At 36.9% G+C, this 22,599-nt stretch overlaps 1 protein-coding gene across 1 annotated transcript in view; it reads right to left on the bottom strand.

Moving 5' to 3' along the window:
* The window catches only part of CNTNAP5 (contactin associated protein family member 5), a gene marked incomplete at both ends in the record, with an annotated part of 417,604 nt that overhangs the window by 229,771 nt on the left and 165,234 nt on the right, over positions 1-22,599 (bottom strand). The window contains 2 exons of the mRNA XM_083349845.1: positions 4,088-4,291; positions 19,134-19,281. Coding sequence (XP_083205971.1) covers positions 4,088-4,291; positions 19,134-19,281 — 352 coding nt within the window. The remainder of the gene's footprint in view (positions 1-4,087; positions 4,292-19,133; positions 19,282-22,599) is intronic.

Raw genomic sequence — 22,599 nt, forward strand, 5'->3', positions numbered from 1 at the left:
CTCCACAAAACATGCTTTCCAACACTTCCTTTACCTGGAGGAACATTCTACACAGGATCACCTATATAGATGCAGAGGTCCATTTTATCTAGGAAAGTTAAGGACCGCAGCTGTTCTTCTCCACTATATAGAAGCAGGGAGGCCTGCCACTGAGGAACACAGGAAGGCAGCCTTTATCATGCTGAAAGCTCTGCACCTTTTCTGCTCTTATTACATCATCCCATGCATACCCCAAAGAGCGGAGCCTGTGGTTCAATGTTGCTTGCATCATTTTGACCATTTTGTGGAAGCCACTTTCCATATTTTTCTGAATCTAGAGACAGACTCTCCCTGCACAAAGAAGCAGTGAGCTTTAGAGAAGATGGCGGGGGGGGCACTTAGCAGGAGATTCTTTAGGCGAAAAGATGCCTTTTGAGTTAATCCTAGCCTAGCAGATCTGGAAAAAATAAGTACATCTTAAACAAGTAAAGTTTCTAGTCCATCTTCTTAATGGAAGATTCTATATAATGGAAAGTGTGGATGAACTTGGGAAACTGGGGATGAGACACTGCCTAGGAAACAATCAGACAAGACAGGGAGGAGCCCCTAATGGCTTAGCGGTCAGAGAAAGAAAAATAGGAAGAAGCCACTTAATGGATCAAACAGTTAAAAGTGACGATGGGAAGATAATAACTTCAGATTTGCAAAATTTAACATAGCCTTACAATAGGGTAGAATTAGTTCATCTAGTTGTGTTTCCCATCTTGTTTACCTGGGAAGGACGACAAATCATCGCAGTGTCTAAAAGCCCCCAACAACCAACCATCTCCTTATAGTCTTCATTTCACTTCATTCTTCAACTTCAAAAGTGGCCTAAGATTAATGGACCAAGGTCATCTGAGACAGCAGAAATTAGATACTAGAATCTTGCCAGCCAAATGGGTTTTGTACACAGTTTTAAAGAAAGAAATTGAAAAGGAAAGTCAGACTGGGGTGAAATGATCCAATCTACGCAAACCACAAACATTATTAGGGGTTTTTTTGTTTTGTTTTTTTTGTTTTTTGCAGACTGCATTAGTCATACTAGTGAGTGAGAAGCCTGTTTTGGAGGCAGCCTTTAAGTGTGATGCTTTTAACCTCTCCACTTAATCCTAAGGATTTAGCATTAGCCACAGCACAGAAACTTCTGTTTGTTATTACTGACTTACAGCCCACTTAAAATACAGAGAAGAATAGGTTGCTATGCAAAGAATGGGAACCCTGAAACCTGAACTATAGATACATATAGATAGGTAAAAATATAGATTAGGGCTCTACAATGCTTTGGATTCTGCTCAGAAGTGTTTTTTTTGGAATGAGGGTGAATACAACATCTCTTCGCACCTCAATAAAACAGCCACACAGAAGCCCTCAGGAATCAAACAATCCTGGAAAATGTTGCATCTATTGTGATGAAACCCAGGCAGGTACACAAATATTGTGTTTATGCTCCCATGCATTACAAAGTCTCTCTTTCAAATCAGATCCCAACCACAGCACGACTTTAGTATAAGTATAGAGATACTTCAAGTTACCATTCCTATGCTCAGGGCATGAGGTTTACTTTGAATCATCTTGCCTTAAGGTTTGTTCCTACCAAAGCAATAGTAAAGATAGGCAGCCTTTGTTTCCCTTCACTTTCTATCTTCAAAAACAAACTCTAAGGATTTTCGTTCTCTCAGGCCTCTGAAACAATATATCACCCTATATCTCTCCTATATCTTTTCCACAAATCTCTTCAAATATGTAAACCTTAAGAGAGTATTGCTCCCAAGCTTTTTTTCCCCCAACGTAGATTTTCAGAAGAAAGCAGCCTGAAGAAAATCGGAGACATTTTCCAGCACCTTTCATTTATTTCCTTTTCTGAAATAAAGCGATTCTTTCTTTCTCCTTCCAAATCTATCTTGCTGATTTTCTGCTCAATTCTACAGAGAGCTTCATATGTTCAGATGTTTTGTCACTATACTTATCCTTCACCCCACCTGCTAATTTTCTTACAGCTTCCTGCTTCCTCTTGCTTATTGTGACTAGAATAGTTGCCCCAACTTTACATGTGTGACTTGAAAGAAGTTTTAATTGGGTTAATCTAACTTCTCCACGTTGGAGCAATCTGGTTTATTGTGACACAATGCAAATCCTTTGGTTCAAATTTGCAAAGCATTTAATAAGCAAAATTCACTGGTTGAGGAACAATCTCCCTGTAATGCTGCTCGGCAAAACTGACTCATATACACATACACAAACCCACACAGATCCTAGTTCCACTGCCATTCTGCTCTTTCAGAATCAAACCGTTAAACTGCATTTGAAAGGAAGTGAAATTAACAAAGCCTAAATAAAATCACTGTTTACTGACAAACTAATTTTTATTTAATCAGCACATACTTGAATGGCCAAGGCTAAATGCAGCCAAGGAGGTTCCAAATACGATACATTTCTAAGTGAACTATCCAGTGGTGGGATTCAGATATGTGAACAACTGGTTCTCTGTGTGGATGTCGCTTCCAGAAGTCCGTTCTGGGCCTGGGCAACAAAAAATTAGCTACCGGTTCTGCTGAAGTGGTGCTAAGTGGCTGAATCCCACCACTGGAATTATCCCACATTATACCTAAGCAAAGCACACTGTTTCTGGCTTCAAAAGTAAGGAGCAGGCAAGGAACCCTTTTTTTTTTTTTTGTAGAGAAGTTATGAGTAAGTGGAATTAAGTGCAATCAATCCATTTTGTGAATTAACGTCATTCATGCAGCATGGATTGCAAAACACCCAGGCATAGACCTCCTTGAAACCAGAATCCTATATATACTTCTGCAAGTGTACCTCACTGCAACGGAAAGGATTTTCTTTTAGACAAATACATATTGCATTGGGTGCTAAATAGCAATTCAGTGTTTCAGAATCTTTAGTACCATGGAAGTAATTACGTGTATCAGTCTCAAAAGTAAATCAAACACACCCACTTTTGAGGAAATATACTTAGGAATGGACTGAATAGAAGGTGATCTGAGAATGCAAATTTGTTCACACACCTTGCCACTTGTGTTTTCAAGCCAATGCATATCTTCATGCAAAAAATACTCACAGAGACAGTAATACTTTAATTATTAATACTCAGAGAATTAAAGCAACAACTTCATTCGTTTTAGTGGTGATTCGGGCAGCTCATAGTCAGAACAGAATACAAGTTTATACCGTATATGTGTTTGTGTCTGTCTTTGCTTTTGTATAAGAAACACACAGAGAAAGAAAAAAAAATAAGTGACAGATGCAATATCTCTCATTCAAGACACAGGGTCATTTCAGAAATAACTTTGTGGCTATAAATGTCCAACTTTGCATGGTTTCTGTGTGGTTAACATAACATATACCCTATCATTGTAACAGCTGGTTGAGAGCTAGAATATCTTTTTCACACTCTTTACCAGCATTTCTCAACCTTGACAATTTTAAGATGGGTGGATTTCAACTCCCACTGCTCTATACAATACTTAGTAATTTTATTAGGACAGGGAGGAAGGCCCTAGCAAGGATATTACATTTAAAGGTTGAAGTATTACAATAGGTACTGGTAGAACTAAGATTTTGTTTTCAGATTAACAAGTACAGAATTACAGGTATAGTCAGTTGGTATGTTTTGCATCATGACTGTGGCATGATAATTAGAAATTAGAAATTCAATTATTCCATTTATATTGACAAAGCAGCTTTAAGATCCAGCACCCTTTCAAATTAAAAATGGAATAATTTGTGAAGGGTTCTCTTTCACTTCACCACCTACTCCCACCCCCATCACAAACTCTAAAAAGCCTGCTCTCCAAGCTGTGGGAAGAAGCCTTATTTATTTCCTTCTCTCATTAGTGCTTCTTGGAATAACTACGTTATGACTGATGTTAAAAATCATACATTCCTCCTTATTCTATCTTCTAACATGTAAAAGCAACTGCCATGCCCACATACTTTCCTGCTGACTCTCAGATGGGCAGACAGCCCTTCAACACAGTGGAGAAAGGTCAGAAAAGAGCTAAGAGCAGGAAGAACTTTATGCAAGATAAGTTGAAATGTTTGGACAAACCCAGGTTGATGTGCAAGGAAAGTTTCCCATTTTGCAGCTCCAGGGTAATATAATCTCCATGCTGTCCTTCGCCATGAAACAGGACCCCATCTCCCTGCATGCTCTTGAACTTCAGAGAAACCACGTCTTTGAAGGTGCTCATCAGCTTTTGATTGAATCTGTAGAGGAGGGAGCTCCTCCCATCAAAATCTGCAACATCAGATTCTGTGAGGAAAGCAAGCAAGCATTAATATGAGGATTCACAGACCTGGACACATACAAACATACAAACCCGTACATTTCAAGAGCAAACATAACGTTAACTGGTTTTGTGCTTTAGGCTTTAGTGGAATATCTTGTTTTGACATTGTTTGCCTCCCAGAGTTTCCTTGGAGAAATGGGTGGCCCGTAAATGGAATTAATAAACAATTCTCAGGAATCCAGAATTCATATTTGCAGATTTCTTTTAAAGAGTTATCCAGAATCATGTTTTCATGTTTATTCTTTTGAGCAGGGTAAAGTAGTGTCTGTGCATCTTTATTATTTATTGTTTATCCCACCTTTATTACTTTATAGATAGCTCAAGGTGGCAAACATTACTAATATTCCTTCCTCCTCTTTCCCCCCCCCCCACAACAACAACCCAGTGAGGTGGGTTGGGCTGAAAGGCAAGACTAGAGCTCAGAAGACTCCTGCTTTCTAGCACGATGCCTTAACCACTAGATCAAACTGCCCCTCCCTTTATATTACAATTCTCAAGAGAAAAGCAGAGGGGAAAGGGGCCTTTTAGAGTAGAACTCATTTTGTGGCATGACAAACTCTAAGGAAATATATTCCTGGGCAGCATTACTTTTCTTTTAAAGCAAGTGAACACATTTTGAGGGCTCAGGGCTGCCATCAGCTCTTGTATTGTACACCATGGGCCACACCGTAACACCAGCAGAAAGGAGTGGGTGGAGTCCAACTGAAATTAAATAAGCTTTAATTGGCTTTTAGGAGAATATAAAAGTAATTAAATAGAAATAACATTAACGCTCAGCTAAGTGGCAACACTTAGCTGAAGATGGGCGAGCTGAACGCTAAGCAAGGTCAGACCAGATTAATACATATCACAAAATTCCTGGGCTGAAGAATAGATTGGAAGGTTAAAAAAAACCCTCAGAAAAAGGCAATGGCAAACCACTTATCTAATGTACAACACAGATCAGAGCTGAAGGCAAGGGCAAACTACCTTTATATTACTGCCAATAAAACAGCATGGAAGCAGTCATTAAAAATTGAGGTTGACTCAGGGGTGATTTTACTTTAATATGTTTACTCCCCATAAACGTAATAATTTCTCCTTTCTGTCACCTGAAAAATGGCTACACCTACTAGGATCTCCATGGGATATCTCCAAGGCTTTGGATGTTATAAGTGACCCTTCAGCATCAGGATATATACTTCTACTTTTTTTAAAAAAAGGTAGGTAGCTACACAGAAAGATGAATTGGCTCAGAAAACCCATCTATATGGGTTGCAGCCTACACAGCATCATATTAAAGTAAACCTTTCCTTAGAGGTATATGAACACCTCTGTGCAATCCTTCTAAAGCACGTTTGAACTAGAATTCCAGTGTTTCATTTTAAATCCAGCATTCAGCATCGCCTGCTGGCTCTTTTCATAATATTGGTAATCTCGTGTTTTGTAACAATGATAGGAAGTGTGATATACACAAAACTTCTTTTAAGGAGGGGGGAATTGAGAAGCAGATTTTTCTGGCCCCCATGCTTGGGAAAATATCAAAGCAGATTGGATTTTTCAAAAATTCTTAAATGAGGAGGTAGACTCTTCATGCCTCTGTCAGAAGCTGCTGGGCAGTTTTCATTTTGGCAAAATAGCCTGGAAGAAGTTCAGGAATCTTGAAGACTAACATTCTGATTTGTGCTTTGGGGCACTGAACTGATAACAGAACACAGCCTTGAGTGTTTTGTAATACACACAAATCCCCCTCCCCACATTATACAGGTAAGATTTTTTTTAAAAAATCAACCAGAACAAAATGCATATACCAACTAGATGCCTAGTGAAAGCTAGAAGTAGAATAGAACGGAAGACTTTATTGGCCAAGTGTGATTAGACCCACAAGGAATTTGTCTCTGGTGCCTAAGCTCTCAGTGTACTTGCAAAACAACTAAGTAATAATAATCATAATAATAAAGGATAATAACCATAATAATGACATCAATAGAGAAGGTAGTGGAACAGATGAGGATAAAAGTAATATAGCCATACTACATTGGTAATATATTTAGACATAAGACAGAACTGTGGAAATTAATTCAGCAGAGTGATGGCATGAGGGAAAAAAACTCTCTGTGTCTGATTGTTTGGGCATGCAACAGTCTGTAGCAGCATCCTGAGGGGAAAAGTTGAAACAATTTGTGTCCAGGATGTGACGGGTCTATAGATATTTTCTCACCCTTCTTTCTGACCTGTGCAGTATACAGGTCTTCAATGGAAGGCAGGCTGGTTGCAATAGTTTTTCTATCCGTTGAAATCTATACCTGTCTTGTTTCATTGCTGTACCAAACCAGACAGTTATAGAAGTACAAATGACAGACAAATAGGATATGAGAACAGGAGTACTCTCCCCAACAATGTCCTGGTGGTTAGAATAAATTTATAACCTTGGCCACCATGTAATTATCCAAATTCCTTCTTTGACACCAATCATACATAAAGCTCACAATAGGTAATATTCTAATTTAATTCTTATTAATAATCTCCTAAATATCTCAACAACTTAAAAAGTATTACTACTTTGAAAAGAAAACAAAATCAAAAATATCTATTTTCTTGCTCTATGTCATCTTATATCAGGGATCTTCAAACTTGGCCCTTTTATGACTTGTGGACTTCAACTCCCAGACTTCCTCAGCCAGGCACGCTGGCTGAGGAATTCTGGGAGTTGAAGTCCACAAGTCATAAAAGGGCCAAGTTTGAAGACCCCTGTCTTATATTGACTGTTTTTTTCTGTATTTACTGCATGTAGATACATAACCACTGTATTGCTACTTTTCCTCCATGGGAGGTTACTCTCGTTCTTTGATCATTTTGGCTGCCTTCTTCTACACTTATTCCATAGATTTGATGGATGGTGTCAGTAACAGGTTTTTTTAAATTTCCTTTCCTATGGATTCTTAGTATGAACTTTTGCTACTCCATACCAGCAGCTGCCCAGATCAATGTTCTCAAGATGATATCCATCACAGCATAATTTTCCATGGCTCAGACCCAATTCTGGTTTTTTTTCCCCCAATAACCTTTCCAATTTATTTCCCTCCAGATGTGTCAATTACTATCCTGGCTGGAGTTTGTGGGGTTGAAGTACAGAATGAGGAACACTGGTATTTAGTATACTCATAATATAGTACGTAGCTGAAGCTATGGAGTATACAGACAGCTGAACTAGAAATGCAAGTGCTAGTAAAAGGCAAGAAGGCATTTGAGGATGTTGAAGGAAATCTCAAGGTACACCTTCATTTTTCTTTCTGGATAGGGATTCAGGTTTCTGCATAGGGATTTAGGCTTGTCTTCAGAATGAACCTTCTTCTCTTATTAAGAAGGTATAATAATTAATAGCATTGTAATTTCAGGATGAAAAGTGTAGATACAATAGTATTAAATAAATAAATAAATGTTAACTCTTGGACCAAACATTCCACAACTATGAAAATTATGTTGCCTTTACTAAATTAGGATGGGAGAGCGAGCTCAGAACTTCTGTTTAGAACTAAATATGATGCCACACTTTGCTTTTGTATACATGCAAAAGATTATGAATTTTTTAATTAAAATAATAGTTTTTATGGTCACAGATAAGAATTCCAGATAAAAGTATATTAAAATAAATTAAATAAAAATGAACTAGGATAAAAAATATATTACAACTGGTGATGGGTTCAAAATAAGATATACTTTTAAAAGATGTTTTTGGAACACTCATTTTAAAAAGTTTCAAAATAAGATTTTAATAACTTTTGACTTTTAAGAAAACTATAGTATTCTGTGTATAAAATCTCAAGTCAGTTAAATAAAATCTACCAACTGTCACTATCAAAATGAATTGCCTCCAACACAATCAGCTTGTTGCCCAACCCTATACTTTACTTTCTGATTGACTTTCACTGCCCTATTCTCCCTTCCCCTTGATATTATTATTACATGCTTCACTTATTCTAAATATTTGGGAATCTTAGGACAGTAAATTCAGAGCTAAGTTATATTATTTCCTGAAGCTGAGTTTAAATGTCCCTCTGTGTTAGCAAAGTCAACACTTTTAAAAGCCTACAGGACATTCAGACATTACTTCCTTCATCTGCATTCATGGTGCACCCTAAAGGAGATTGCTTTACCCTTATATGTAACATAGTCTACTCTGATTCTGAAAAAAAGGGCTGTGGTTGGTGTGTATGTGTGTGTGTTTTTGTGTGTATACATGAATGCAGGGGGGATGGTCTGTTATTCTTTGTGATAGTCTAGCTATGATATTAACCAACAGCATCCTTGTGCTTATTATGTTATAATAAACCATCTGGCATTTTTCCCCAATCACTTTTCTTTTTTACATCCTACTTCCCTTCACCCCATGCTTCATGCTACCAGAAAAGAAAGTGATTAATTGGTAGGTAGCTAATCCCAAGCAAGAGGTCCAGTCAAGGTGGAAATAATTCTGCTGATCTGGCATGGAATAATTTGTTCAGTTTTGCATCCTACTCACAGATTCTAGTGGGAGTTGTCAATTCTACTTAGGCATTTCATTTAAGATCGGAAAAAGTGTTTTAATGAACAGATTTAAGTTCAAATAAGGTTAATATCAGCACTTTATCACTCTGGGTAACCTATTCAAAGGTAATAATTAGAGAAATGCAAATGACACATATTTGCACAGAAAATTCTCAGACAGATTGGTCCTGCTGAATAACAAGGTAGAGAAGAGCTACTTTGAGTGGAGAAAAAAAAAACAAACCATGTAGAACGTAGTATAAAAAAAATTCTCTGTTACTTGGCAACAACCTACTTTGTATGTAGTGGTCATTCTATATAGAAGACATTTGTGGAGTAACATTATCGCAGAGTGGGTTGGGGGAGGCTCAATGTGGCATCAAAGATATAGGATCTGTGGATGAATGAAATCCTTTGTGAACCCAACTGATCATTGTCAAAGCTGGCATTCTGAAATCTAAGAGTCATCAGTGGCAGTTTGCATGACAACAAATAATTGGCTTTTATTTGAGCACATTGAAGAGCCCTTCTATGTCAAAAATCACACATTTTTTTTCAGAACCCAACAAAGAAAACAAAGTCTAGCAAGGTGAAATCTTGCCCAAGCCCAGCTTGACTTCCCATTAAGCGGTTTGACAGCAGAAAACATTCTGCAGGCAGAGAAGAAAAACAGGGGAAGTTCTTTGAATCATTTCAACACACCATTCAGAATGAGAAAGAGGCAAAGGGAGCCAGTAAGCATGCTGTTTGATCAATGTTATTTCCAGGCACATATCCCTTAGAATATGCTAAACCATTAGAATGCAGATGGGAATAAGGGAGGATTTGAAGGGGAGTGATGCAGACAGGACAAAATCTGTTCCATTCTTTTGAACCAGAACAAATCTCTCAGCTGACATTGCAAGTGATAAAGGGTGGTGAGCAAAATCAGACTCCTGCCTTTAGAAAATCTGGCATTAAATGTAAGTACTTACACAATTTATAAACGTGAATGGATGTACTCGTTCTACAACATATATAGCCCAGACTTTTATAGAGAACAAACCTATAGTCTGACATAAGGAAAATTATGGCAAAGCACTAATGCACATCTAACAGCCTTATAGACAATAAAAAAAGTCCAATGCATACATTGAAGTGGATGTAACTTATTTCAGTGGTGCACATAAAGCTGCATTGCTTTTTTTGCCAGTCATAAAAAGGGCATAAAATCCTTAACCCTTTTTAAAGATTTAAGTCAGATCCAGGCCAAGCCTCTGATGCTTTAAATTTACACAAGTTTCCCCGTGTCCATCTTTGCACCTCATAAACTAGAAACTGGAACTTATAAAAGTAGCCCAACATTTCAATTGCACAATGCTTTGTTAAAGATTGTCATGTTCACAGAGCTCAGATAGAACCTTCTCCAATATAGATCTTCTTTCAATGGCTCTCCTGAAAAAATGCAAATGCCACATTTCCACTGATGCTGTGGAGAACTGAAAATGTTTATTGATTATGTCCAATAAAAAAAATCTAGTATCCCTGATTTTTTTTTTTTTTTTGGAAAAGAAAATGTTTAAAAACTTATGTATGCATTTTTTGCTTGATCCTAAACAGTGGAATTTTCTCCTTGGAAAGATTATATGATGCTTCTTGTCTCTTTTTCTTTCAAATCTTCTTTCAACTCTACCTTGTTTCTGTTCCAGTTTGAGCCTTCAGTTAATGAGCACTCATTCAGAGTTACAAAGGCACTGAATGAGCAGTGGTTACAACAAGTGCTCAAAGTTCTGGCTGTTTCAGCATTCCTGTGGCCACACTGTGATACAAATGCTTGGCATCCCACACACAAAGTCAGTAGGGAAGCTGGCAAGAAAAGTCACCCTCACCCACACACTCAACCTCAGACCCTCTGCATTTCCATTGTGCCTTGCTGGCCACCTGTATAATTTCATATACTCCCCAGCCATTCAAACAACATCCCCTACTCACAGGTAGCCACCTGAAGCCCAGATACAGTGATACTGCACTTCTCCTGCCACCTCGATCATTGGGGACTGCAGAAATTGCCATCACCAAGCAATGTGGTCACATGACATCATACTTTACAACCACAGTTTAGGAACAGAAATTACAGTCTATTGTCGTCATAATCTGAGAACTACCTGTATTCATTACTGTATTTACTCACTTTCATTCTTTCTTCTCTTGGTCTCTTTTTTCTCTTTTGGGTTATTATTATGAACATAAGATTATTCTTCCTTCTTTTTTTTTGCTTATGAAAACTTAGAAGTCATCTTGTGTAATAATGTTATATCTCCTTGCTAACTAGAAATATACTGGTGGAACAACATGTTTCATCAGCATTTGGCAAATTTTATTTATTTTTTATGCTATCTTTGGATCTTTCCAAGAGCTCTCACAACAAATTATAAGTACAAAAAACATCAATTCACTTAAAATAGAAAGAAAAAAAACCCCAACTGTTAAGTCACTGGAAATATTAAAATACACTAAAAACTTGGAAGAAGAAAAAAGACATTTGCAATGCCCATCCCAAGGAACCACAGAGCAACAAAAACATCAACAAAAGTTTGTGTTGATACGCTGAGGATCTTGTTTATAACTACATATCAGCTAAGTTTCCCTAACTGAAAGCTCCTTATTGTTATACTACTTACTTAATGGTTAATTGATAAAAGGTAAAAGTTGACTGCTTATGTGTTAATTGTTTTATTCCATACTTCAGGGCAACTAGCACAAAAAAATGGAAAGTTCAATCAAAATACATACTAAAAATAAAAAATAAAATAAAAAAGCTATACATGATTAGCCTATTTAAAATTTCTTAAAAGAATAATAAAATAAAACTGAAAAAAAAATCAAGCCATGGCTATTAAACATCAAAAACATCTGCCAGGCTATCACTCCTTTACATGGACGATATGAAGCTGTATGGAAAAAAGCACCCAAAACAGAGTTGCTGCTCAACACTATCTGTATATATAGCCAAGATATTGCAAGGGAGTTTGAACCCAACAAATGTGCCACCCTCACCATGAATAGGGCAAAAATAGTGAAAATTGAAGCAATCAAGATGTCCTCTGGAAAATAATATCAAGTTTCTGGATAAAGATGATCAATACAAATATCTGGGCATCCTTGAAGCTGACGTCATCAAGCACACTGAAGTCAAGAAGGTTAGAAGCAAATACATCATGAGAGTAAAGAAAATCGTAAGTTTGAAACTTAGTGGAGGAAATGCCATGGAGGCAACTAACATCTGGACAATTCCAGTCATTAGATATCACAGCTGAAATAATGGACTGGACTCAAGTAGGACTAAAAACCATGTGTAGGAAGACCAGAAAAATAACACGACTGAAACACGCCCTTCATCCATGCAACAGTGTTGACACACTCTATTTACCAAGGACTGTAAATGGATAAATCCAGTCTAAACATTTGGCTGACTGTGACTATACATAATAATATAACATCTTTAAATAATTCAAATGGGCACCAGAATAGATTTTCTAGGAAAACTATAGGTAAATAAAAAGCCATACCTAAGAAATATTGCTAACCTTTGGTTATTCTCAGGCTTTCAAATATTGGTGGAACCAGAAGAAGACCTCTAAAGATCACCTTCAACTACAAGCAGGTTTATGTGGGGTAGTCAAAAGTGTTATGCTATGTAGGGCAAGGAGAGTGATTTATTTAACTTTAAGTTAAAAAGATTCATTTAACTTTAAGCCTTCCCCAAATTCACATCCATTTGCCTGCATTGGACTTTGACTGGAAATTATGGGACCTTGAGATCCAACTCTGGAGGACACCAGATTGAAGAAAGCTACTATAAAATATTCTCAATTCCTAGACAAGAATCAACATCTCAGCAGGAACCTATCAAAAACTCCACGCTGTTGATGCATGGCCTGTTCACTCTCCCTACCTCTTTGACATTCTTCTCTTTTGGTCCCTCTCACCCAACCAGAAGCAACCTACTCTTTGCAAACATATACACTGATTACCAGAAAGGACTTCTAAATATTGTATAAGGTGAGAATTGCATACAGCATGAGAAACGCGGATAGAGTGATTCCCATTTTGCTCTCCTCCTCCTCCCCCTTCAAAGAGGCTGAATCCCACTACCTGCCAAGGAATCTCTGCAATGTCACTGAGCTTAATATCTTAGACCCCTATTATGCCTAAGAGCTACTTAAGATACTTGTGCAATTATCCTGATCTTGGTAGCTGTTTTATTCATTTTTCTTTTAACCTGTGTTCTAAAGACTTAAAGTGTCAATTCATAAGCATTTATGCCCAGTACATTAATTTTACCTCCTGGCATGAAAGACAAACCCAGTGAAGGGAGAAAGAGAGAGAGAGAGAGAGAGAGAGAAAGGATAAGGAAGGCTGGCATAATTGTTTTGCTCAAAAAAATACAAGTTTTTTTTTCATTCTCTGCTGTTCAGCATTCCCCTCCCTATCAGTCTCCAAGGGGAAATGAGGCTTCTTCATCTCAAAGGATGTCCGAGCCGTCATTGGATTACAGGGTTTCTTTTTCGCCCTCTGTCCCCTCCATTTATTTCTCACTAGCCAGTTTGCAGAATTTACGCTGGACTGAACTGATCCTTCTTAGACCATTACTTATTTGGAGAGTACAATCAGCATTTGAAGTGTGGCTATAAATCTCATTCTATTTAAACAGAAAACAAAAAAGAAAATATATACACTTGGTCAGCAGAATTTGCTGGCAATATGCTAACAAGACCATTTTGAAATGTAAGATAAACTGTTTTCCTGCCTGGCATCCTGAACAATCAACTTTCCATTCATCTGCAGATGTCATCTGACATAACTCTGGTTGTTTGTCTTGTCATCATGCCCAGATTGCTATACAGAACCAGGTAATAAGTGGTTTATGCATCTTTATTATGTATAATCTTACTGTTTGCCCCCCCCCCTTTTTTCCTTCTTTTAAAATTGAGAAATTTTCTATGAAAAGAGGTGGCACCAGGTGGGGATTGTGCCTCCATGCTCACATAGAGAATACTCTCTAACTCTGTGCATGAATATTTCGCTACAATAAAGACATTCATAGGTATGTAGCTTTTTACTCATTTATTTATTTGTTTGTTTGTTACATTTATTTGCCACCTATCTCACTGTGGTGCTACTCTAGGTGGCTTACAATAATAAAAAGGAACAAAATGAAAGGAGTATAAACAGCACAGAAGTAAAATAATAGAACAATAAAATAAAGAATGAAAAAAGACAATGAGAATACATCAATATGATAACCAAAAAGATGGGCAGGTGGAGAGCACAGCATAAGGGAGTTATGTAGTATTAAATATGGATATGCTTGGATTAAACAACATGGGACATGGAATCAATAAGACTTACATTACCAAACCAAAGAGGCTACCCACTGCAACAATTCTGGGGGCCTTGAATTTATTTGGGCCTGCACTACTAGAAGAGGTTTTTCTCAGCCTTTAAGCTCAATAGTGACAAGTGCTTGCAGGATGGGAAGCTTTTTCAACGTAATTAGAGAGACTTCCAAATTAACCACCTCTAATAACTGTCTTCTGGAACCATTCAGTCTATATAAGTGTGCCCATGAAGGATGGTTAGTGCCTCCTCTACAGCATTAGCCAGGTCCTATGGCATGGCATGACATGGCACGGCACAGCGTAACAATTAAAAGAAAACAAAAAAATAGCATTTGCCTCCTCCAAGGAACCTATGGAACCAGAATTAACTTTGGTGTGTGCAAGCAGTCTTCAAGCTGCCTGGAAGAAGAGGCTTTCCTCAGCCTTCTCCCACAGCCTCCTTTCAGCTTTTTCTTCTATTTTTGTGAAGATTAGTAGTATTCCAAAGCAGAGCAAGGCAAAGCAACAAGTCTCCCTGCTCCATCATAGAAGTATTTTTTATTTTATTTTATTTTATTTTATTTTATTTTATTTTATTTTAATTCCATTTATATCCCGCCCTTCTCCAAAGACTCAGGGCGGCTTACAAGCTTAGCAGTAGCCTTCATTCTATGTATATGCCTGCTTATTAGGGCTTTCACACACACCCCAAGCGGCATTATTACAAAGTCAGCTTAATTGCCCCCAACAATCTGGGTCCTCATTTTACCTACCTCGGAAGGATGGAAGGCTGAGTCAACCTTGAGCCTGGTGGGACTCGAACCTGCACTAATTGCAGGCAGCTGGTGTTACTTAAGGAGGCATTAGTCCACTGCTCCACCAAGGCTCATGTGTGTGGGGGGTGTTTGTATGTTAAACTTTATGAAGAACTTTGAGATGGTGCTTTATTTGAAGCTTCATCAAAGCAAAATAGCCCTTGAAAAGCTTTATGTGGGTTCATGCAGTGTCTAGAAAGTTTATGTCCTTCAGAGGAAGAATTGGTGATTTGATAGGAATATCTCAGTTCCGTATTAATGATAGAGATGAGTCATAACCTCTGTTTCTGCTTTCAGAAATGGCTTGAATATATCTAAATAGATTGAATTGTTGCAGCTTTAGGATCATGGTTCACTCAAAATTAATTTACACATGATCACTTCTCAGTGATAACAAAACAATGGCCACCTACACATCTTGCTTTTGCAAGTTATCTTTTTTTTAAAAAAACACCAAACTTCAGCTGCTTGATAACCCCTTTCGCAAAAATATAAAATAATGACATTCCCCCCATCAACTTTGTCCAGAAACCCTGTGACTCAGACTCCACATTGCCAGTTTCACAGGTGTCCTTTGTTGAAAGAGCAAGTGGCAACCAATTCATTCCTGTTGTGAGAATATTTGGCTTTTGAGAGGTTTGGTTCTGGTCTGTACTCCAAAAGATGACAAGTCAGAAAGTGGTAGGGCAAAATCTAAATTTGATTTCATTTCCATTTGTCTTCAATGGAATTCAAAATAAATGACATTACTATCATTACTCTACAATGATACTTAATATTTTGCTTCTTCTATCATATTGAAAATCAGAACCTGAATATCTATTTTGGAGAATTATTTTGGGCTGTAGATAAAGTTTTTCTGGGTTAGTCCATTGCCCTGGACTTCCAAAATATATTGTACAACTCTGTGGAAGAATTATAAAAGAAGTCTGAACTTTTACTTCTTTTTCATATTACTTGTTTCAGTTTTGCTATTCCCATGCAGAGTTCAGAGTGAGTAGACTTTAGTAGTAAGAGAAAAGATATGGAGTCACGGATAATGAAATAGTAACATTCATAGCTCTTGGGATCTTTATCAAGGGTAAAGGAAGATGAGCATATCTTGGCTTCTTGGCTAATAGGCATGCCCTGCTTTCTGTCCTTTCGGTCTTAACTGATTAAAAAATATAAGCATCTTTTAGAAGGCTCTTTTACCAATTTCCATCCTTGCTTAGCCATGAAGGTAGCAATCAAGATGGTGCTAGCATCTACGCAGTTTAGGGCTTTATACTTTGAATTATATCTGAAAAGCATCTGGATTAGTATTCCAAATGATCCTCGTATTGTGCACTGGTTGCCTTCATTTGCATTAGTTGAAGCTTCTGTATATATTGAGGATTGTACCATGCAAAGCACTCTGCAGTAGTCTCTTTGTGATGTAACCCATTGTCATCACACATCACACTATCTCTGTAGACCACATTTTACAAATAACAGATTTTTAGGCAATGTATTTTCTTCTGTACTGCTTTTCAGCCAGCCCATTACATTTCCTGCAGTATTATTTTTCCTACTTTGCTCTTTAGATTACTGGCCTTCCACTCCCTTTTTTTCTTTTATGACATATTTGCCAAGTTATATTTTTGGTGTACATCAGCTAATTCATTAACTAATTTAAACATTGTACATATGCAAATTATCAATGGCAAAAAAGTGCTTCAAGAGTGTGCACAGGAACTCCTGTGGCACCTTTCTGAAATACATCCAAATGTACATTTCCCTAGGTTTGAGTTGCAATTATGGAAAACAATTGTGAAAGTTTAAAAAGATGCAACTGTTGTGTATTCTAGAGCATATTTTTGTCTTTGAATCCAAATCATTGCCCAGCCCTAATAATTCCACCGAAAGAGTTGTCATGATTGCCAGATATTTTCTGGACAGAACTGAAGGTGACACAAAGAGAGAACAGAATAGAACAAGAATGCACAAGTATACATTAAATGTCTGCATGTATAGCATCTGAATTGGTGCTCAGCTGGACAATAGCACTATTCTCCTGCCCATTCTGATATTTACAACTTGAAGCTAGGTTCACACAGTGAGCTTAGACATAGATAATTGAATAATCCACAGTTCACCTAAGCCATTAAACTATCCTTTGTTCATATGTTACAGTGTCTGGAGTTACGGAACTCATTAAGCCAAAACCAAACACTATAATAGTGTATTATATGAATCTGGCCTAAATGTCCATTGTTGAAATCAGTGTAGCTGCGTTAAAATACTTCTTTGAAAATATTTGAATCCAACTAGGTACTTCAGGCAGCATCAGAAAAATAATAAAGACATACAGTATGTATAAAGAATAATTCATGTATAGGTCTAAGTAAATAATTGATTCATATTGGGAAACAAATAAATAAAAAAAATACTAAAGCTGAAATGAAATAGGTTTTACTATAGTTTGTACACAAGATTTCATTGTGTCCCATATGATCATATAATAAACACTTTGAAAACTCCCTAAAACTGCAGTGCTTCCATTTTTTCCTTATAGAAACATTATACCTGGAAATTTATTTCCTAATTATATAGCACTTTGAAACAAATAAACAAAAAACTGCTATGAGTTGGTGAGGTGCATCCAATGAAACATGTGGTTGTGATTTTACCCTGGGTGTGCTAATGAAACACTTAACTCCTAGGCCTCTTTTCCTGGCTTTGATCCTAAACAAATGGTTACTTCTTGGCAGTCATCCAACAACACTTCTAATTAATTCACAATCAAGTTTTCATTTTATTCCCATGTCCAGCTCATCACTTTTCATTTTGGGCTAAGGCACTAAAGGTGAAATGCCCACAAATGGCAGCAGGCACTCCAACAATGTTAAGTGTTACAGGGAAGAATTTCATGTCGAGAAATATTGAATAGAAATTTAATAGAAATATTTCTCCTCGTGCTACCATATTATTTATTTATTTATTTTATTTATTTAGTTATATTTATATACCGCCCTATTCCCTGAGGACTCTGGGCGGTTTACAGGGAATTAAAAATCCAAAATACAAAAATTAAGAACCAAATTAAAAAATATTAAATTGACCCTGTACTCAATTAAAAAGAACCCCAAATTAAAAATTAGAGAGTCGTAACTATTTTATCATTCAGAATGTATTGCACCTTTTAGTGTCACTTCACATAATTCTCCTTAAATAGGGAACAATGAAACCTAGAACATTAGATGACAGTTATTTTAGAATTCATGAACTGTCCCACTTAATGTTTATATTACTTAGTTACTAAAGTTCCAAAAAAGGGCTGGGCTTTTGACTTCAGAAAATCATAGGACCTCCAAATCCATTCTGTTTTCCATTGATGTCTCTTTTCCAATAAAACTAATCATATTTTTGGGGCATTATACAAATTGATCTTTGATTCTGCATAAAACAAATTGTGGCAGATTTTGTAAATATTAGTTTAATATAGCTTTTTTAAAAATATGTAGTGAAAGAAAGTGATATCTACTCATAAAATATGGCATTGGTCACATTCTAGATAATACTTTTGGTAAACGTATATAAGAAAAAGTGAAAATAGACCAGAAAAGTAGTGAATAGTGCATATGGGCCTGGAATCTTCTTGGAACTGCTGAAAGGAGTTACAACACAGACCTTTCAGCAATTCCAAGAAGATTCCACAGCTATTTGCATTATTCAGATGACCCTGAGGGCATGGCTAAACCTCCAAGTGGCCTCAACAACTCTCAGAAAGAGTGCTAACGACCAGGTGACTGCAAGGAATATAAATCCTTCCATCCTCCACCATTCAGTTAGAACTTAGAAGTTTCTTGGATGAGAAGTGAAATGTCTTCAAGCAAAAACAAAGTCCAGTTGCCTTTTGAAAAATCACCTTTGGGACATGTTGAAGGAAAAGTATATACAGACAACGCAGTGAAGATAGGGATTGACCACAACTTGCTACTGAAGCTAAAGTCAGTGTTGGGACCAATTGGTCAGCTTGTGATGTGTTCTGTAAACTTGCACCATTGGATCTTCCTGACAATCTGAATGTACAAAATTGTATTTGAACCTTCAGCAGAAAGATGATGCTTCTAGTGTATGCTAGGATACATTTCAATACTTACTATATGAGCATCCAAAAGCTTCAACTCGCAGACCAATATTTCCATTTGGGTTCCATGTCATGGGCAGAAAGCGCACAAAGCGAGCTTTAACAGAGTGAAGGAATTTGTGCTGTATCACACTGTCAGCATTGACATTGCCTTGGAAGACCTGCAAAGAACAAGAAGCCTGGATGTAACATAGTGTTTCTTTTTGTGTGTGGGGGGGGGGGTTAGCGAATAGACTCCATGTGGTGATTCATTTCATCTCAACAGATTCAGTTCGTGCCAAAATAGTAGCCTATAGTTCTGTAATGCAGGATGCAATAATAGCTTCTGTGATAAGTAACTGTCCATCCTCTACTTATATGCCTTTAGGATTCAGCCTCTTTCGAGGTACTTTGTTCCAACTATCAAACAGCTCATAATGCAAGGAAATTTCTTTTTATGCTTAGCTACAATCTGCTTCCCTGCCACTTATATTCCTCAGGGTTATACTTGCTCTCCAAAGCAACAGAGAATGATTTGAAAATCACTATCGTAATAATAATAATAATAATAATAATAATAATAATAATAATAATAATAATAATAATAATAATAATAATAAAAAGTTGGAAGGGACCTTGGAGGTCATCTAGTCCAACCCCCTGCTCAGACAGGAAACCCTATACCATTTCAGGCAAATGGCTGTCTAGTCTCTTCTTAAAAACCTCCAGTGTTGGAGCATTCACCACCTCTGGAGGCAGGTTGTTCCACTGGTTAATTGTTCTAACTGTCAGGAAGTTTCTCCTTAGTTCTAGGTTGCTTCTCTCCTTGACTAGTTTCCATCCGTTGCTTCTTGTCCTGCTTTCAGGTGCTTTGGAGAATAGCTTGACTCCCTCTTCTTTGTGGTAGCCCCTGACATATTGGAACACTGCTATCATGTCACCCCTCACCCTTGTCTTCATTAAACTACACATACCGTTCCCTATATGTTTTAGTCTCCAGCCCCCTAATCATCTTGGTTGCTCTTCTCTGTACCCTTTCTAGAGTCTCGACATCTTTTTTACATCTGTAGTGACCAAAACTGGATGCAGTATTCCAGGTGTGGCCTTACCAAAGCATTGTAAAGTGGTATTAGTACTTCACTTGATCTTGATTCTATCCCTCTGTTAATGCAGCCTAGCACTGTGTTGGCTTTTTTGGCAGCTACAGCACACTGCTGGCTCATATTGAAGTGATTGTCTACTAAGACTCCGAGATCCCTCTCACATACTACTACTATTATCTATTCTTAAGTTTTTATACTCCAAGCTAACAAACCTCAGCTTCTGCAGTGCTTGCTTCTAGGACATGGTTTTTGAAACTCCAATTTCTCAATGTGTTTCTTGAGAAAGACATAGACATGTATATAGATATATTGATTTATGTATTTATGGGATCCAACATTAACATATAGATAGATCAATGCCAAATAATTGCTTTCCCTCAATCTGGATACTATACTTTTGCAACCATAGCCCCAAAATATACTATTCTTTTTAAAATATTGGTACTAAGTACTGGTATTACTAATAACGTATGATGATCAAAGGTGGCATGAAGATCTCTAATGCCTAGATACAATCAGAGGTCCTTGTAAAATTGCTGCTAAAATGTAGTTTTTAATATTATAGGAGGAGAAAATGTTGGATGCATGGGTATTGATCATACTCGCTGCATTTAAATTCAATATGGGATTTGCTTTCATACTACCCACGTATATTTCCTAGACATCCCTACTTGGATTATGCATACCAACAGGCCAGATGAAAGGCCAACTATAAACCTTGATCAAATTGTGTGCTGCAGCTCTAATACCCTCTTCTTGGAATTCTACTAACTTGCTCTAGCCAAATTTACTCTTTTATCTGGTCAGGACCATCCCTTCCTATTATCTGCTTTATTTTTAAAAAGAGTAATAAAATTGTTTATTGGTATAAAATGATATCATGATGAAAATATTTGAGATCTTCAGTTGTCTCTTTAAACAGAGTGTAATCATAGAAATGTGTTGACCCAACTAAAATCTACCAGGCCATATTATTATTATTATTATTATTATTATTATTATTATTATTATTATTATTATTATTATTATTATTATTATTATATTATTATTATTATTATTATTATTATTATTATTATTATTATCATCATCATCATCATCATCATCATCATCATCATCATCATTTGCAACTTTCCTTTTCATTTTAGAACTTAACATCAACCATTAAGAGACCACATTGTTGCTATGCTTCCTTCTTTCCCAAAACCAAGAATTTCTCTCTCTTGTGCATGTGTGTGTGTTTTGTTTTGTTTTTTGTGAAGCTGCTGTTATTTACATCACCTGGGAACTAGAGTGGAAATAAGGTAAATGGAGGACAAAGATTAATATTTTAAGCATCAACCTCTGGCTTAAAGCTGTAAAAAGCAAAAAGAAAAGTTGGCAGTGACACTGAGGGATGGGGAAAAGCAAAAGGCTCCTTTAGAAAAGACAGTCTGTTCCACAAGGCGTAATGAATTAAATGGCTCAGGCTGATATGCAACTTTCAATCCCACTTGATGCAAGAAGCCTCAGGACAGTTAGCCCCAGCATATTTAGAGATCTATATTAGCTAGCTGCCACAGTGCCTGTGTTGACCATCTTCTTTCCTACTTTATTAGGTAGGTAATAGGGTAAGGTCTGAACTGTACATGGAAGGAAGCCATGTTGGCACAAACCTGAAGGATAAGATAATGAACTGGGGATTGATTACTTTCCAAGGTTTTTTTTTAAAGAAGTAAATGAGGGGTTCTTATCTGCCAAAGTCTCAAAGATGGCTAAAACAAAAGAATTTTTTTTAAAAAAATTGTGAATTGTATCACAGAATTTTTCAGTTTACACTGTTGTATTCCCAAAGTAAAAAGGATCGAATGTGAGCCTCTGCCCACTACTGTCTACTCTGTAACTGCTACAAACAATGCCAAACTGAAATACTGTACAATGCAAATGGCACTCTTTAAAACATTTTAAGAGGATTTGGTGCATATGTCACATTTGTGACTTTTGGGAAAACAAACTTATCATGGGGCCTTCTTGAAAAAAATGACTGGAAGAATCAAGTTCATCAAAATTTGTTGATGCTAAATTTTGTTACAATATGTTTTGAGCAGATCTAAAAAGATTCAGATCTTAGGATGAATCTTAAGGATGAACATACCATAATCACATTATGTATTATATAATAATGTAATTAATATAATAAATATAATAATGATATGATATGAAAGCTGGACCATAAAAAAGGCTGAGCGCCAAAGAATTTAGGCCTTTGAACTATGGTGCTGGAGAAGACTCCTGCGAGTCCCTTGGACTGCAAGGCGATCAAACCGGTCAGTCCTAGAGGAGATCAACCCTGACTGCTCTTTAGAAGGCCAGATCCTGAAGCTAAAACTCAAATACTTTGGCCACCTAATGAGAAGGAAG

This window comes from Vipera ursinii (assembly GCF_947247035.1).
Source record: "Vipera ursinii genome assembly, chromosome: 1".
NCBI classification, from domain to species: Eukaryota; Metazoa; Chordata; class Lepidosauria; order Squamata; family Viperidae; genus Vipera; species Vipera ursinii.